At 40.7% G+C, this 18,511-nt stretch overlaps 2 protein-coding genes across 2 annotated transcripts; both read right to left on the bottom strand.

The window, feature by feature from the left end:
• Nucleotides 1-2,290: 2,290 nt before the first annotated feature.
• On the bottom strand, nucleotides 2,291-4,760 carry LOC120034308 (homeobox protein Hox-B5a-like). Its single transcript, XM_038980813.1, has 2 exons — nucleotides 4,109-4,760; nucleotides 2,291-3,406 (listed from the first exon to the last, which is right to left on the bottom strand). Exons 1-2 carry the CDS (start codon nucleotides 4,689-4,691, stop codon nucleotides 3,159-3,161), a joined length of 831 nt encoding a protein of 276 aa, XP_038836741.1. The 5' UTR covers nucleotides 4,692-4,760; the 3' UTR covers nucleotides 2,291-3,158.
• Nucleotides 4,761-7,027: 2,267 nt separating this feature from the next.
• Nucleotides 7,028-10,115, bottom strand: LOC120034305 (homeobox protein Hox-B6a-like). The gene is made up of 2 exons (XM_038980810.1): nucleotides 9,254-10,115; nucleotides 7,028-7,846 (listed from the first exon to the last, which is right to left on the bottom strand). The coding sequence occupies exons 1-2, from the start codon at nucleotides 9,678-9,680 to the stop codon at nucleotides 7,590-7,592; spliced, it is 684 nt and encodes a 227-aa protein (XP_038836738.1). The 5' UTR covers nucleotides 9,681-10,115; the 3' UTR covers nucleotides 7,028-7,589.
• Between the last annotated feature and the right edge of the window lie 8,396 nt (nucleotides 10,116-18,511).

Consider the following 18,511-nt stretch of genomic DNA (forward strand, 5'->3'; position numbering starts at 1 on the left):
GTTTACAACTGAGTTCAACTACAGTTGGTCTCAAATGTAAGTGTCGCTTTGACACAACTATTAAACAATTTACACGAGGGATTTAATCATACGTCATACAGAGGTGCAATTTCCATGGTATTGGATATATCTCAAGGATTTTCATTCAAGGCTTTGTTCCTCGAAATAGTCCTGCCTACATGGAGATTTTGATACAGGGGTCGAATGTGAACGTTCGTCTCCAGTTTTGTTATTCACACCCTCCCTGCTTGAAAATACTTGGGCAGGGTACAAACAAAGATTTGCTTGTATCTCTAGGACGCATATCATTATAGTGTGTGTGTGAGTTCGTGTTTGTGTGTGTGTGTGTGTGTGTGTGGTCTTTCTATGAAAAAATCATGGAATTTAGCATTTGGCATAGCGCACTTTGGTGACATTTTCTGATTGTTGGTGTTGATATCCATTCCATACACTAAAGCAGTGTGCGTAAAAGTAATCTATTGCCCACTGGATAATCACAATAGCATATCTGATCGTCAAATCAGACAGGTAGAAACAATGTGCAACCACAATCACGCATACCACGCTCATATTCATAATCACTTTGAACTTGTTTATGTTCTGATCACAGCTCTATACTATACTGTGTAAGGACCCATCCCCATGACCGTCGAGTAGCCTATGCTGCAATCTGTTTGTGGCTGAAGCAACTCCACTCCAGGTTACCAAGCGCCTTAGCATTTAAAAAATAAAATAATACATTATGAGATTATTGACAAGAAACGTTCAATAATTTTGAATATCTAATCACAATACTTCCAAATCAAGATGTCAAAGTGTATACCACAACAAAACTTTATTTCATTGATGCAAAATGACAATAGAAAACGACAGGCTATATATATGTCTAAGTAACTTCCCTCAACAGTTGAGTTTACATGAATTCCCTCGGAGGCGGAGATCACGGTGTGTGTGTACATCCACAAATACACAATTAAAGCATATAAACAAGCACACATAAGCACATGTGTCTACGACGCCTGTATCACATGTCCCCACACATAGCAGATAGTCCTAACTAAAATACCCGAAATATATGTGGGTCCAGAGACTCAGTATCATATTAATACCACTGTTGAGAGTCAAATAAATGACACAGTAAGTACAAACGATGCCTCCCCTCTCCTTCCTCCCTTGCCCCTAGGCCTAGCCACCAGCCAAATAAGCCTTAAAACTGGACTTACTGTGTAGTTGGTGCAGTCATACAGTCCACGGGTTACATTTCTGCCTTGAAATGGTTCGAACTGGAGCGCAGACATTGTGTGTACCAGACAAGGGCATGGCAGTGGCCTACTACATAGCTCTTGTCTAACTACTGACCCTTTAGAATCCCTCCGAAGCAGTTAAACCCGCCACTTGCATTCTAGAATGTGAAATATATATTGTCAACTCCCCAAAACCATAAAACTAACTTTATGGACCCCACGTGACTTTTGAGAGCCAGTAAGGGGTATCTGTCCGTGGCCTGGGCGATTTTTACGGTCTAACTTCAAGATAAAACCCTCATCCGTTTGACATGTAAATGTCATAGCTTCTTTTTGTATAGTTTGGCCAAAGGGGAAAGCAAATTTTCAAAACGCAATGGGCCAGGCAGCGCCGGGCAGATGGGGATTTTTGGCAGGACCTTTACTCGGCTCTAAAAAGTAGCGTAGGACCAGAAAGAACGGTCGAGGACCCACCGGTAAGTTTGAAAGTTCAGTGCTTGTTTACTGAAAGTGAGACGTAAACTAATTTGTACAGGAGGGGCGCCGTTTAACAGTGAGGAAATCATTACAGAAAAGTGCCCAATTCGTTCATGTTTTGGCTGTCAAAGTTTGTCAACAAGAGATGGGCCAAGAGCGTGTGCTCAGTGTGTATTTTAGTTGAGTTTCAGTAGTTTTTGCCGCTTTGATTGTCACATGTCCCTTTGGTTGCATAAAAAAAACAATGGAAATGACTGCAGTAGCGGCTATGTTCTTGTGCGTAGCGTGACTGCGATTGTTCCATTTAAGATTTAACTCGGGCCTGTCATTTGTCCGACTGCATTTGTGGAAGACTTAGACGTATTCCCGAAGTATTTTGATACGGTTTTGAGACGAATTGACAGCTGATGTCGTACAAAGAATGATTGATATACGTCTACCAGGTTTGGACAGTGGGTACACGAGGTTCTGGGAGTTTGATGCGTGTTTGACCCCAGGTGGGTCGTTTGTGAGGTAGGGGCAGGGGGTACAGAATTACAAGCAGTGTGCTCGAGGGGTTTGGTCTGAGTATGAGGAACTTTATTTTGTACTCCAAGGTAAGCTACAAACAAATACAAAAAGCTTATTGGCAAAATGCTTACAGGCAGTCCGACATGACAATTGTCATTTTCCCCCACACACTTGTCATTCACTCTGCCCAATACAAATAGCCAATTGGTCACATTAAAAATGTCTAATATATACATCCTTTCTGGAACATAAGCATGATCCAATAATATACAATTACATGTTGAATATAACTATACAAACGTATGAACGGATACAGGAATTCTAGTTAAGATTTGTTTGTTTTTTTATACAAGTTTCCTTTTTTTCAAAAAATAAATGAGTAATTTAAACACATGACAAAATCCAAAGATATGATTCAAACAATGGTATGAAAACATGAAGATCACCATATATAACTCACCGAGACTCCTGCTAAAGCAATACAGGGGCCTGTTTAATATAGCTTAACTTCATATTTGGGCAGAGGAGTCTCTAAAGCTGTAAACTCAAAAGTATATTCGTTATAGTTTGTTAATAAGTTATAACATTTAAGGGCTCACATGCCAACTTTCAAGAAAGCAGTAACATAGCACTTGACACGAAAACGATATTTATAACAATAACAACGGGCGGTATAGATAGCTATTTTTCTTATTTTTTTTTTACCTCAAAACAATAATCACTGTTGTATTAAAAAGACAAGAACATATGAACATGAACTGTTTTTATAGAAGCAGTACAACAGTAGAAGTTAAGTTGCCCTAAAACATCAACAACATGCCAAAAGATGCCGCGTTGTACAGTACTCAGTTATAGTGTTTTTAAAAACTATTTTGAATGTGTGTATTCTTTTCACCCCACGTAGTGTATTATTTACTTGCGTGACGTCTATGGCTGGAAAGCGTTACCTGCAGTAGCCAGACTCATGCTCTTCAGTTTATTGTCCTTTTTCCATTTCATTCTTCGGTTTTGGAACCAGATCTTAATTTGCCGTTCTGAGAGGCAGAGCGCGTGGGCTATCTCTATTCTCCTCCTTCGGGTAAGGTACCTATTGAAATGGAACTCCTTTTCCAGCTCTAGCGTCTGATAGCGAGTATATGCTGTTCGGGCCCTTTTGCCGTCTGGTCCAGTCATATCTGAATAGCATGGACAAAACGCAAGGGGATAAACATTAGCGAGGAAGGACCACCAAAAGCATTACACAAGCAAATACTCAATAACTTTGGCCAGCACACGTTTGTAAACACAACACACGACCAAGACCAACGATATAGGCTACGGCTATCAATGCACATAAAACTACGCCAAATGGTGTTATACGCCTCATCCGGCTGTATTGGGGTATTTGTGTGTATTTTTTTAGGCTATCAATGCATTCCTTTCACTGGGCATTTATTCCCCATTACAAAGAACATGCTTGGTTACAACATGAGTATTTTATTTTCCTGAATAGACACTGTCCTCAACACATCCCTCAACTTCTTGCGCTCTTCTTTTCTCTACTGGCTTTCTCCATTCTCCACATTTTATTGCCGTTCTTCTCCCCCCCTACAGTAATAAAGTTCCCACACGTAATAAAGCTTAACTTTTCAAAGGAACAACAACTTCTAAGTCTTCCTGCCGTTTTGCCCTCACTCTCTCCCACCCCGTTCCATTCTCTAGCCCTCAGTTTGCGAGGCTTGCCCTCTTGACAGATTTATGGCGCTTTTGTGGAATTTGCGAAAATAAAGGCACCATCAGGGGCAACAGAGGAAACGCGAACGAATAAAGCGAACACACAAAACACAACCTTTCTGATATCAAAATAAGGAATGATAGACGTCACGTAGGCTATATACCATGGCTAATGTGCAGTTTCCGCATCCAGGGGAATATCTGTGGTGCTTGGCCATCGCTCGATGCCGTGGTGGTGGAGGTTGCTGTGGACTCTTGCTTCTGCTGCGTCCGGGCGTCGGGGTTGCCGCTGGCTCTATGGGTGCCCTCCTCGGTCTCGGAGGAAGCGCTCGCCTCGTCTATTTCAGTGAAATGTGTGGTGTTGGTGAGGTTACTTCCCGTCGTGCAGGCGCTCTGGTCGGAAAGGGGCGAGGAGCATTTGGGTCCCAGGCTCTCGCTGTTGGAGCACGGCAGCGGCTCCGGGGACGCCAGCGAGCAGCTTGACGGCTGCCTGAACCGCGTCTCCGGAGCGGGAGACTGGAAACCCCGGGAGTTATCCCCAACAGCCCCAAAGTGGCCAGTATTGGATGAACGATTGACGGTCAGGTCCATCCCATTGTAGTTGTAGCCGTAAGAGCCCGAATGCATGGTGCTGGAGTCCCTGTACGAGGCGTTCATAGCGCTGCTGCTAGTTCCATAATTTAGTAACTGATAGTCGGGGCCATTTGGGTAGCGCCCTGAGAACGAGTTTACAAAGTAAGAGCTCATTTAGGTTGTTTTAGAGGGCTTGATTTGTAGATCTTGGTCGTTATAACGCTGTGCTTCACGATTTATGATGTATTAATGAATTATAGCAATGCACTGTACTTGGTTTTTGCTATGTATGCGGCCAAATATGGGGGTGGGGGTGCGTTTGAGAATCACGTGCTTTTGTTGACCAGTCGTAAATTCTCACTGATGACTTCAAGAGGTAATTCATGCTCTATGGTTACAAATGATGACGAGATTGGAGTCGTTAGACTCAAGTCAACGTGTGCCTCCCCATTGCAGGGTTGTGCTCGGTGTTGGCAGAGAGCGTCACCTACTGGGAATTTAATTTAATGCAGTAAAGAAGGACTTAGGAGAATGAGTTTTAGTTAGGATTTAGGTCTCTTTTCGGAAAGAATAAAATTGATTTGTTCCCCCATAACTTTCTTTGTCGGTTGTTGGGATTGCAGTATAATTTTGCGTCTTTACTAACCTTTTCCGTGGGAAGTGGGCTCATGGCAATAAATGCACCATTAATAACTGAATATTAATACAGTAGGGAAACACACACACTACAGCTAATAACGTTAATAGCTATGATGCCGAGTCCTGTTCATTCTACCATGCCCAGGGGAAGTTTCTCGTAAGATTTTAGTCACACTGGCTCTCCGTCATATATCATAATAATAATAATAATACCTGGTAGATATTGAACACTATGATATTAGTAATATTAAAATATAATTCCTTTTTGTATTATTAATTTGAGGTTACGAGATTATTTTTAGGATGTCTGAAAGGTTTGTATTTAGAATATAGCGTACAATAGGTCTAGACTCGAACGCGAATAGTAAACCCTCAGTCTAAGGTAATGGCACACCTGCTAATGTCTTACATGTAAGTCAAATGTCGTCGGTGAGTAGGCCTAGCCGTGAAAGGAAATAAAGGTGTTGTTTCGACGTCGCATAATTTGTCTTTGTATTTTATGCTCTTCTCTGAGGCACCATTCATGCAAAGTTATTGACTGGAAACGTGTTGCTGTTCACAAGAGGAATGCAAAGTCATGATCTACGGTAATGATTGATTTATGGTTTGTTGATTGAAAGGCGCAAGTTATTTCATGTAGGCTATGTGTACCATGATATGTAAACCCCCCCTATACAGAACATACATGTGTGCTTACATATAGACCGGAAAAGGATAGTTGAAATAGTCCAGACTATCTCCAAGGGGAGACACAGATTGATACGTATGCATTCTACGTATCCACATATCACACATGAGGCTATTCTAAGTGTGTGTGCTACTTCTGTAACATGAAGCCTGGAGAATATCAGTCTACTCCAAGCAATAAACACTTCTATACATTTTGCTGTAGTTCACAAGTATGTATGGGGCTCCCGAGTGGCGCAGCGGTCTAAGGCACTGCATCTCAGTGCTAGAGGCGTCGCTACAGACACCCTGGTTCGATTCCAGGCTGTATCACATCCAGCCGTGATTGGGAGTCCCATAGGGCGGCGCACAATTGGCCCATTGTCCTCCGGGTTTGGCCGGTGTAGGCCGTCATTGTAAATAAGAATTTGTTCTAAACTGACTTGCCTAGTTGAATAAACATTATATTAAATAAAAACAAGTATCCCCATATGTATTTGTGCGGTTTAACTCCAAACGACAACACTGGCTTGGCTACTTTATGTGTCATGTACACTGGGGAGGTTGTCGGTTGACAATTTCCAAATAATTTGTGTGTAATTATCTACTAGGGAATACCAGGCCCGAGGGTTCTATTGCATATGAAATGTCACACTGATGGTATCTGGAAAGGGAACGTGACCATTGAGAGACGTTTGGGTGAGTCTCTAGGCGGACAGGTCAACTTTCCCTCCCACCCATTAATTCAATCAGCCTCGCAAAGTTTGCTGTCACTGTTTGGGCCGTTAGTATTCACTAGCCTTAGATAAACTTAAATTCGTGTGTTTCATACACCTGTGAAAGAGCGACGCTTGGTTTATGACCAAGTCACTGTTTGCTCATAACTGCAGCAGATGGACGGTGCTCGCTTTTTTTATGGAGGGCCAAATGGTAGACAGTTCATTAAAATACGTTTTCAAAGAGAGAAATGTAGCTTTCCTGTGATTTGCTGTTTCAAATACTTATCCACAAGTTTTGTTCTGGCCATAATTATGAATTATATAGGCCTAGGCCTATTTCACTTCCTGAGCCAAATGTGTTCTAGCCTACTTACTGTAAATGGCGTTCTAAGCAGGTGACAAAATCACAAAGACCTATAAAGTATGCTCGCTCAGACCGTGCATGACAGGTTGAGTAATTATTACATTTTATTGAAGGATTTCGTAAGTAGATACCTATTTGTGACAAAACCACAAACATAAACCACGTACAAAATCCATAAAATATACACTTTTGTCCCAGTCTTTTGGTAGTTTTGAATTATCAGTAGATCAGTTTGTTCTCCCCTTGAAACTATACAAGTCAACAAAACAAATAGATAAGGCTGGGTATTTAACTTACAAAAGAAATACATTCATTCACCATACAAGGAGAATTTCATTTTATTTCTATACAGTTTAAATATGAACACGAATATGACATATATTTCAAATAGTTTCGTTATACGTGGCCATTTTGGGAGGGGGGACATCCTAAATCAAGAGGCAAGTGCACAAAAACCCTGCCATTCGGGAACCCGAATTATGATTTTTTTTTAAAGAAACATAAAATGACAATTAAAAAAATAGACAGTTAAGTGAACTTCTGGAATGCTACAACAAATTTACCAAACACAACTTCACCGGTGGGAACTTTGGGCATATGAAAGTAGTATCTTCATATTTGTAGGATATCCGAAGGTGACGCCATAAGCCATTTTATGCGTTTTTTTTTGTCTTCTTCTTTTCTTTACTCTGACCTCTTCTCTTCCTCTTCCTCTCCGCTGGTCTGAGAAGAGTTGATCAGTTTATTCTCTTTTTTCCACTTCATCCTTCGGTTCTGGAACCAAATTTTGATCTGGCGTTCTGTTAGGCACAGTGCGTGCGCGATCTCGATACGGCGCCTACGGGTAAGGTACCTGTTAAAATGAAACTCTTTCTCCAGCTCGAGCGTCTGGTAGCGGGTGTAAGTCTGACGACCCCTTCGACCAGGGTTACCGAAGGTCCCTGTCAAAAGAAAGGGAAGAGAGAGTCAAACATTTTGTGTTTATAGGACTGATATAGATAGGCTATGTCCGAGGAGAAAGAGCTTAGGGCGAAGAGCATGGCTGGAACTCGTGAGCTTTTGCTGAAGATTTACGCATTACTGGTAGACATGTTGTGTAGAGTAGCAAAAACAATTATATCGTTTATATAGTCCTGGAAGCTGCCCTTAAATTAGTTGGTAAAAGTGCTGTTTACATCATATGGCAAAGGGTTATGTAATACTTTTATAATATGCACGATATTTGAATCATGCATGTGTTTTTTTGCGCCAAACAATGAGCGCCAGCCTTACAAATAAGCAACTGAAATATCATGTCTATTTCCTGTTGTTTTTTTCCCACACAAACAAAAAGATAAGCTATTCCGAGAAGGGATGTTAGTTTTGGCAAGTTTAATAACTACCTATTTTATCTTCATAAACACATTCTAGCCTGCAGTAGGGGCAAACCATGGCGCACCCTAACATTAAAGAACAAGGAGCTCTTTATTGATCATCATAATTCTAAGCATTCACTAATTGACCCACACTGCTTCTAGCAAGTCACACACAGCTTCTGCTTGGAGACACAAAACAATAAAAAGCCTATGTAGAAGAAGACAATCAACGTGTAGATTATGGCGGGTGTACTTAAAATGATCATAATTCAAATATTAGGATACCCAACAGTCAAGGAAGTGTAGCTCTCTCTCACTGTCTATTAAGAGTTATTTTAGCTATTTTTGTGTGTCGAAACGGATTTCCTCTGTATTTGATTTCCTATGTAATTTATAGTGCTAATTTATTCCTCTATTGTTGTGTAATGTGTTTCCCTATCATATTTCATGTCTCGGACATCATTTCTAACTGTAACCCATAGCACAGACATGTATTTGCCTTGTGATACATTTTGAACTTTTGTGATAGCGAGAGTCTTTTTGTGGTGAATAACTAAGCACTAATAGCTGGAACCCTGTCAGAATAACAATACGAGCCATTTTGTGATAAGAACCCATCTTTGTTGGAACTGCTGCTCCATTGTTGCCAAGGATGTGTTCGTGTGCCGTGCGATTTTAATCTAGAACCTGAATAATGTCAGCCTCGAGGCGATAGGAACCATACGAATACCAGTTTATGAGGATAATTTTTTTTTAACTTATGGAGGACGCAAAAGTGTCCATTTTTATTTTTAATAGCATGCTTTGCTTCCTCTACTTTTAGCCTGTGTTAAGACACAACCAGAGAGACAATATTCCCCACGGTATGCTCTTCCGGCGCTGTACAGTGCAGCTGCAGGTCACATGTAATAGGCAAGCTCTGTATCAGCCTAGACAGGCAAAAACCAAAACAAACCGTAAGAAAAAACAAATGACATGACAATGTGGACTCACCGTTACACGAGTTCATCCTCTGCATCCACGGATAAACGGGCGTCGAGGGCTTCTGGTCCTCGCTGTCCCCGAATATGCTTTTATTTTGCCCCGAGCAGTCCGTCTTGCGATGGTCTTGGCTCAGGACGAGCGAATGTTCCTCTTTACTGGCGAGGGTGCAGGCGGGGTCCTTTTCCCTGTAAAAGCTGGCTGCTGCGTAGTCGCATGCACCGGCGGCGCTGGCCCGGGCATAGGCACCGTTCGCCTGCTGGTAATATGAGGATGGGTACGCCTTGTCTTGAACACTGGTAGCGCCATAGGCAGCACCGGGATAGTGTCTTAAAGGATCAGTGTATCCGGAGGAGTATAACGGTATCTGTCCCAAGAAAGACTCTTGTCCTCCAGGCAGAGTCACTGGAAAAGTTGAGTTTACAAAATAGGAACTCATTGGGAGGGTACAGGTTCTTTTCCTTGGTTTATGATTTGTTGTGTTTTATAGTCCAAGTGGTTTAGCTATTAGTAGTTTATCGGAGATTGGGTTTTAGTTGAGGGGGGGCGCTGGGTGGCGATGTGCCAGTGCGGGACAGAGGGAAACCGTACCATCTGACCAGGCGCTGACCAATAGCGTGCTTCAGTGCCTGCAAAATAGCACCCTGGAGGGGGGGCTGTGATTGCATGCGTCGGGGGACCCCAGCGCAAACTCGAGAGCAGGCGTTTTTTCTCTCGCTTCTCTTTCGCCTTTCTCTCCTTCCAATGAGATTGCACAATACGAATCACACTGGAATTTTAAAGTGGTAAATTGAATACATCGACACTTCTCCCCCTTCGATTTGGTATTTGGTGAGCCCATATACAGTAAAGGCCCTATTCACTCAAGACAACAAATATGACCCTTCAAATAATCTCCACATTAAAAAGGACTTGAAGACGTAAATCAAGTAGAGACGCACCAATGGGGGTTTGAGTTGTCTTCTGCATTTGAAATATTTTGTGTTTATATTTGTCGAGGTCTGATTTATTCGCTCAGTACAGTAGATATGTGATGAGATATATCTTCTCCCCTCTTACAGCACATTATCAACACCATAGCGATTTCCATCCGGGTATTTGACAATGTACCTAATGTATATTTCAACATGCACGTGCTTATTATATTTATTGGAATATTCAGCATTACAACAGTTGCCTTCACCGAACAATATTCCTATATTAGTTGAATATGGTACAATATTTTTAGAGCCCTGGCTTTTATCAATGTTTAGAGCAAATTAGCTGCCATACATTAGTCGATATGTTACCATTGGTTGTTTGTTGAACGGCTCTGGCCTATTTTTGCGGTATCATAAAAGTTCCTTATTACCGCATTTGTCTCGTCTGAGTGTGTATTTACATGCATGCTGCCCTGACCACATTTCATGCACCGGTTTTTATTTCAAAATTATTGACTGGGAAGGTCATTACGCGTTGTAATGCTTTAAATGTTTCGCTGACTTTTCTACCACGAGTCAAGTCAGGTCTGGATCTGTTTTTCATTTACAAATGGCATTTAGAAAATCGTAAATTAGCCAGTCCCATAAATAAGTCCGGTCCTCACACAAGTGGTGTCTGTCCAGTAGCGCCGGCAGTCTGTGTATTTTTACTTTCAGTTTGGTTCCCTTTCAAACCAGGACACAGAGCTTCCTTTGGTTTGGCTTCGTTTTGTGTGAACGGAAAACGTCCATTGTGTGACCATTTCTTAAAGTACAGAGAGAAATGGGCCAGTCTAAGTCTCGATTAATAATTTATGAATAATAACTACCATAAGTCAATTTTATTCAGTCTTAACTAAGCAAATTTAACATAATGATCTGATGATATGGAGCTATTGTTGTGTTAAAACTAACTTTAATGTCTGTTCCTCTGAACCAATTCTCATTTTGCTTTTTGTCTCGTTGCAGGTCTCCTGACAACTTTTCGAACAGCAAGGTAAAGCCGGCTGAACTTCTCTGACTTGGTCACTTTTGTGGACAAAACTGCACTGCAGAAAGGTTGTCCACAAATTGCATGGGGAGCAACACACTGGATACCAATTCAGTTAAAATTACACAATATCTATGGACTATTACCGGAAATCCCAGTGAAGATGAGTCTGACTGTATGGAGAAAAGGTGATGATTTGTTTATACAGACCAGGGAGGAAACACGCGCGTGTCACTTTTTGTCATGTGTCTCCGAACTACCTCATAGAACCCCGAGTTCCGCATGACATATGCATATGTAAGTATGTGCTCTTTTCATGATCCTGCATTGTTCTGTATATTTGTTTATTTGATCATATATTAATACGTGTATGTATACGAGTATGTGTGTGAAACAAAGTCAAGTAGTAATAGGCCTATATTTCCTTGTAAATGTTATATTTGCTACTGTGAATAAAATGTGTTTGACGCGCAGCATTTTGATGGTAATAATTGACTTACAAGTATATTTTGCACGATTAAACATATCAATACTGTGCTCTGCTGAGTTAATAACTGCATATCATGTCAAAAGGCCAATTTTGTTGATTGTAGCTTTTCATTGGCCTATCTGTAATCTTGGTGATAATGTAGACCTATCATAAAAATATAAGAAAGTTGTAAACGAGTTGTGGTGTCTTGTGCTTTGTAGCTGCTTGTTTTATTTCACTGGGGAAAGTGTTTTAGTGTTTTATGACTTTATGGGGGCTTGTAAATTCACAGACACGATTGGAATTGAAAACAAGTGGTGACAACAGAAGTTATAACAAATTCCCCTGGCTTAGCTCTTACTTTACTGTCATTTTGTTTTAATTGTTTATTATATAAGTGCACTTAGCCTAACCATAATACAATAAACAATTCAGAATTATGTAGAACAATTTGACTTTTCTAGCCGGTTTAGTGCGCACTAGCGTGCGTAGCCTAATTCATTCGGTTATCGAAAAGAATCATCTGCTTTTGACACTTGTTCGCTACAGTTGTCATAAACAGTAATCCTAGTTTGAACCTTTTTGACGATTGAAAGTGATTATTGTGATTGAAATATTCAACGTTTTAGTAAATGGTATTATATTAAACCAAGGATTCACCAGTCTTATGAATTGTCATTGCCTACACAACAACTCTTTCATTCTGAAGACACTCCAGTTCTGTACAAGGCATTATGCAAGTCTTTACATGGATGAAAGTGCGTGGAAATATCGAATTAAACGGAAGTAGATTGCCTATGTAAATAATGCATAAATTAAAGGTGACTATAACAACCAAGCTTTTCCGCACAGTTTAGCTTGGAAATGCATAGGTTAACGTTTCGAACTATAATCAAATATTAGCAAACGTATTATATCAACATTGGCAAATATTGTTACCGTAGCCTATATAGGCCCATGCAGCATGGTGTGGTTTTAAATCGCGTTGTTACAACGGTGTTCTATCAAGTGAGTAATCTGTGCTGGTTAATGATAGACAGGGCAGACCCTTCCTTACATATTTATTATTGTTTTCCAGAAAGTGACTAGTCCTTCACGGACTTTCAACTCTTGTGAAGTCACTAGACCGTTACCTGATCAGCCAAAAGCCAAAAGCTTAGAACGCAGGTTACTCATTAAATATTTAATAGCGTTAGTCTCATAGAGTTTCATATAGGCTTACTGTAGACCTAATTACTTCGAACGTTGTATCGCTAATATTCTGATGTTTTGTAACTTTTAATCATGGTTGGCAGTCAAAATATAGATATTTAGTCATTACTCTATTCTGTTATAATAAAATACACACTTCATTTTCGAAGGGAGATTATTATGTTGTTTGTTGTATCACAGGCTATACAACAGTCGATGGTAATAAACCTGTCAAATTTAATTTGACATTAAAACTAAACAATTAGCCAGCTCAATGTAACACACACACGCTCACACACACTTACAAGCTTGCACGCACCAACAAACAAACGCATTCATGTACCCACACACACACACAAACACACGGTATGAAAACATGTCTTGAGGTGTTTACAAATGACTGCCTTGAGTGTACGACCCCACTAAACCAAATGAAAACAGTGACCAAGGACAAATCCTGTATGCTTCCAACACACACACACACACACACACACACACACACACACACACACACACACACACACACACACACACACACACACACACACACACACACACACACACACACACACACACCCTTTATCCACAACCAGTCTCACTGTATCTCCACTTCAACACGACCCTCAGATTGTCCAGATGACATTTATAGCACGGTTGTTTCCTTGGGGAGAGAGCACACAACACCAGAACATCACTTAATACACCAAATTACCAACTAAAGTCAGCCGCGTAATAACAGTGAAAGTTACACTGAGTGAGTCCAGGTTGACTCTAACACGGGGCCGCCACTACACGCTCCATTCACTGCACAATGCAATAACCTTGGAGCGGTCATCCGCTTACGTCTTGGAGAAGGGCTTTTTACAAGTGGGAGAAATGGGGGGATGCACGAAATCGAGCCTTAAGGCTTGGGCATCTGCGTGTGTGCCACAAATCTCTCCCAAACGCAGGCACATCAAAGTGCGGCAACAGCAGCTCGAGAATTTACAACCTCTGCATTCTTCTACGTTTCACTGCCACCGAGCCCAACCCGCCCCTTACAGCTTTCCTGTTATCTCCTGCCCCAGCCAGGGCCTCACCGCTTTGTTACACGCAATAGTTCAGAAGAGGGACCAACAACACTGGAAAGATCACATCTGTTTGTCAACAGCTCACGCACTTAGCGACGAACACATTTCCGCACAATCATAGGAGCAAAATACACACACACACACACACACCAGACAGAAGGCCCTGATTTAGGAGGCTTTTGGGCATTATGGAAAAATTGACGCTAGATGGCACCAAAGAGTTAGGAACGAGCAGAGTCTGCAGCGACCTGCGTCACTGCAGGATCAAATCAACTGGAATTACTGCAAAGCTACAAGACTGCCAAGGCGGCTTATCACATTTGGAAATGAAATCCAAAACAAAGTCTCTTTCATCGTTAAGTGGAATAGGATATGCACTAGGCTGCTATCCTTTATTTCCTGAAAGTTATTGTATCTGCATGGACGAAATTCTATGGTAGGCTCCATATTTTGCTGACAGTATGTCATACAATACAAAATATACTATGCTATAACATAGTAATTGTATATTATAACATGTTGCAATTAAATACCATATCATTCAGTGGTTCTTTGTTTTTATCATGTCATTTTTTTTCTTGGATTTTAGTCTGTATTTTGCAGTACTGCTGAATAAACTCTGAATAAGGAATTGCTCTGTTGTTTGTTGGGATGTCAAATACTGAAGTGAGATGATAAAGAACATTGATTTTGATATTAGAAGTATTGTGATAAACTGTAGACAAAGAGACCAGACCAGACCAGACCAGACCAGACCAGACCAGACAGACAGACAGACAGACAGACAGACAGACAGACAGACAGACAGACAGACAGACAGACAGACAGACGCACACACACAGATGGATATACTTGCAGATAGATATATAGGTAGACAGACTGCCAGACCCTTGATACACAGCTAGAAGCGAATATTATCACTCACAATTACGCATTATATACTAATAATAATACCACCATTAATTATACATTGGAAAAAATAACATGTTATTACATTGGATGAGGATTGGCAAGCATGATTTGTGTCAGTATAATATATTAGTGGTAGTTCTAGTAGTGGTAGCCTATTATGTGATTATGATTATAGTGGTACATTAAAAATCACTAAATAGTTGGCTACGTTGGGTTTAAGGCACAGACAGACTGAAACAGATATCATAACAAGTGCACTGTGGAAGCAGCCTTGATGGTGGGTGTGGGGGACCTTTTACTGACGAGGAGACAACAAATGGACACCTAAGGGTCTAGCGTCTAAAAAAAATACCAGATGATGGCACAGAAGGAGGAATGAAAGGGGAAATTAAGCAATAAAAGTGGGCGAGATCACCCCGCAGACACATACAAAAAAACATTCTACACCGCACAGACCCACCAACTGTCCAGTAACCTGGAAGCGTCGCGTCGGTGATCTGGAAGTGATACGCTACACCACTACTTGACAAGCCCTTGCGTAATGGAGGATTTAGAAAAAAAAGACGGCGAGTCTCAATGCTATATTCAAAAGATAATCTGCTATCTCCACAAAGCAGCATGTTGTTTGCCTCGTCTTGTTTGTTTCCACGGTTTAGGGAGTCGTATGAGAGCGAAGGAATGTTGTATAGCCCCGTTCTTTTTGATTAAGGATTCCTCTTAAGAGGTGACCCAAGACTGTACATGAGAAATCATATTTGCATAGGAGCCGCTCCATCAAACCTCGCCCTCGCAGCCCGGACACGGGTATCCTTATATCACAAACACCCTCAGCCAGCCACAAATGAGCATATCGATATCGATATGTATTTCTCTAATATGCCTCCGAACCAAATACAAATTCGTCATGCACACATAACAAGGTAAACATTTACAAGCACTTTCAAGTGATGACATCTTATACAAAGTCATCATATAATCTAATATTTACTAAAGGTTTATGCACACTTAAAATTTGAATATTTCCTTGGAGAGAGCAGCTATGATTGCGTTTTGAATAATTGTTTTCAAACTTTCTGTGAAACGAAACAGCGTGAGTGTAATGACAGACACGCACGCCTTACCTTTGTTGATAGTCCGTCACTAAATCCTTGGATAGCATCCGCGAGTCTGCAGCTAGCCATACAGCATTCCTGTTGTCCCAGCTCCGTACCGCCATTAGCGCGCGAAGTCACCACTGTGGCTTTACAGGCCGCCTCCATACCGTTTAGTTTACATTAGTCAACAGGAATGAAGCATCCCGGTATGAAAAATGAGACGAGACCCTCCGGTGTGTCCATATCTCTCACAGTCAGTCACTCTCTCCATCGCAGCGGAAATCCCAATCACAGTCGGCCACATTAGCATAGCGCAGGATGAGGAGGCAGGTCTTCCAGTTTCTCTGTAAACACTGCGCGGGGACAAGGTTATTTTTTTACTTCGACATGCGATTGAAGAGCCTAGAACCTTGAAGGAGCACGGTGTTGCTACAGAAGGTGCGGTGTCCAAAAGATTGCTGCAATATAACCACTTGGGAAATCATAAAAAGTTCATGTTCACGGTTACCCATCCACATGACCATCCTCGGCCAATCCCAGGACCCAGGCACTCATAAAGTTCTATCACAAAGTTGTAAATTTTCATAAAACAACAAGGAATTTATTGCATTTCTTCATGACTGCTTTGGCAGTAGTGGTTCCTCCATCGCCATCTTTTTCTCTCAAAAAGGAAAAGCAAAGGGAGGATTTCTCTTGTGTTTTACATGAAAGAGGTTGTAGGCCGATCGGTGGGACATAAACGTTTCTTATGAGGGTGTTTTTGTGCGCTTATAAGCAATTAATACAACTATATTGCTCAGATATTTCATATCTAGTATTTTGTCCAAAGATGTTTGAAAAGGGATGTCTCAGTGTGCTATTGGCGCAATGCGTAAATATTATGGATAGCAAGAACTTGGAGGACAAGACTAGGCTTACGTTGACCTTTTTGCTGTTGTTTAGTTATATTATCATTGTATTGTTGAAATTGAAAATAAAATAAAAACACATGAAAACAATTACTTACATCAAGAACTAATGATGAAGCAGCATATCTCATTGAATCGTTGCATACTCATATTACATAAATGTTAGCCATTTACGTTGCTGATAAGCTATCTATGCATTATCGAGACCTTTGTTCAGATGTTATATATTATTTGCCTTTATATTGCTTGTATGAGACCAGCTTTATCTATTGACGGTGTATTGGTGGTGTATGTTCAGAATAAAACCCTTTTCAGAACAGAAAGTCTTGCACTGCTACCATACAGCTTTGAAAACAGACTTTGAGGCGTGTAAGTTAAACAACAAAGCATTCCGGTCTACCAAAACGTCTAATAGGAGATACTTTGATAAAGAAGATTTCATCGAATCCTGTGGAACAACACAACCATGGAAATATGCAAATATCAACATTCAACTGAATATCTATGCTACAAAAAGGCGTGCGTAACATGTTTCGCACTGCGGCATATAATCGCCGCATTGTGGCCAAGGCCCAAATCATAAAGATGTCTTCTAAGAAGGTCCTAAAGAGAATGAAACGCATTGGCATCCTGGTTTCTTTTTCGTCTAATATACAATAGCTAAACGATGCAATTTGATGCTTCCTATAAGCAAATGAAATATGTTGATTATTAACGAAAATGAAAAAGGAAAGACTAAACTCTGAAGACGGGTATTGTTGCTGGGCCTGCAATCCTGTCACATGAGCAGACTTTTTCGTAAGCGCCTGTTTCCCGTTTTGTTGATTTTTTTGTTACTTTGATGGTGGTTTCCGGTCTTTCATTGATGCAATAAACGCATTAGTTACAACCCCCAATATAAGCCTTCTTTTGGTCAGTGTTGTATGCACAGAAGCAAGGCAGAGACTATAGCCAACAATTCCATGGCAAACGGGTGGATTTAACATCCATAGTTTAGCCTAAAAGATATACCAATAAACGAAATATTCAAAATAACCCAAACACTTGCATCAATCAACTAAACAGGATGATGAAATCGTGATACTGATAGGCTGTTTATAGCAATACAAGTATCCCTATTATAATCAATATTAAACATTGGGCTACATTAGAAATGAAAACAGGTTAGACTATCTTGACTTTGTAAACACAGATTCAAAATAATATTCAATGAAAATTGGAACACTTTGCAATAAGGCCTACAAATGAATGGGCCTATTTATTTGTTGGACCAGACTAGCCTGCAAGTGGAAGGCTAGCCTACTATCAGCAAAATGTGATAGTTAGCGAAAAAATTCTGATAAAAATTGTGGACAGTATCATGCTTCCACAAGTTTTGTTAAACAAAAGCCTTAATGAAGGCTCATTTGGTGAAATGAAATGAAGATATATCACCTACAACTGTATATGTAGCCTGTAGACCTAGTCATTGAACCATCATACATGTTAACGTTTGTCTTTTTCTTTTGTAATCTTCGACAAATAGCCTAAGCCTCGTCGATAGGCCATCGCCCATCGCATAGGCCTATGTATTACAAACATATAGTGCCTAAGCATTTAGGAATGTAGCATATACCCAAAAGAAATCCAAAACAAAATCATTTGTAATTGATGACTTTTTGTTTTATTGGCATGAA

The sequence above is a fragment of the Salvelinus namaycush genome, chromosome 41, assembly GCF_016432855.1.
Source record: "Salvelinus namaycush isolate Seneca chromosome 41, SaNama_1.0, whole genome shotgun sequence".
In the NCBI taxonomy this organism is placed as follows: domain Eukaryota; kingdom Metazoa; phylum Chordata; class Actinopteri; order Salmoniformes; family Salmonidae; genus Salvelinus; species Salvelinus namaycush.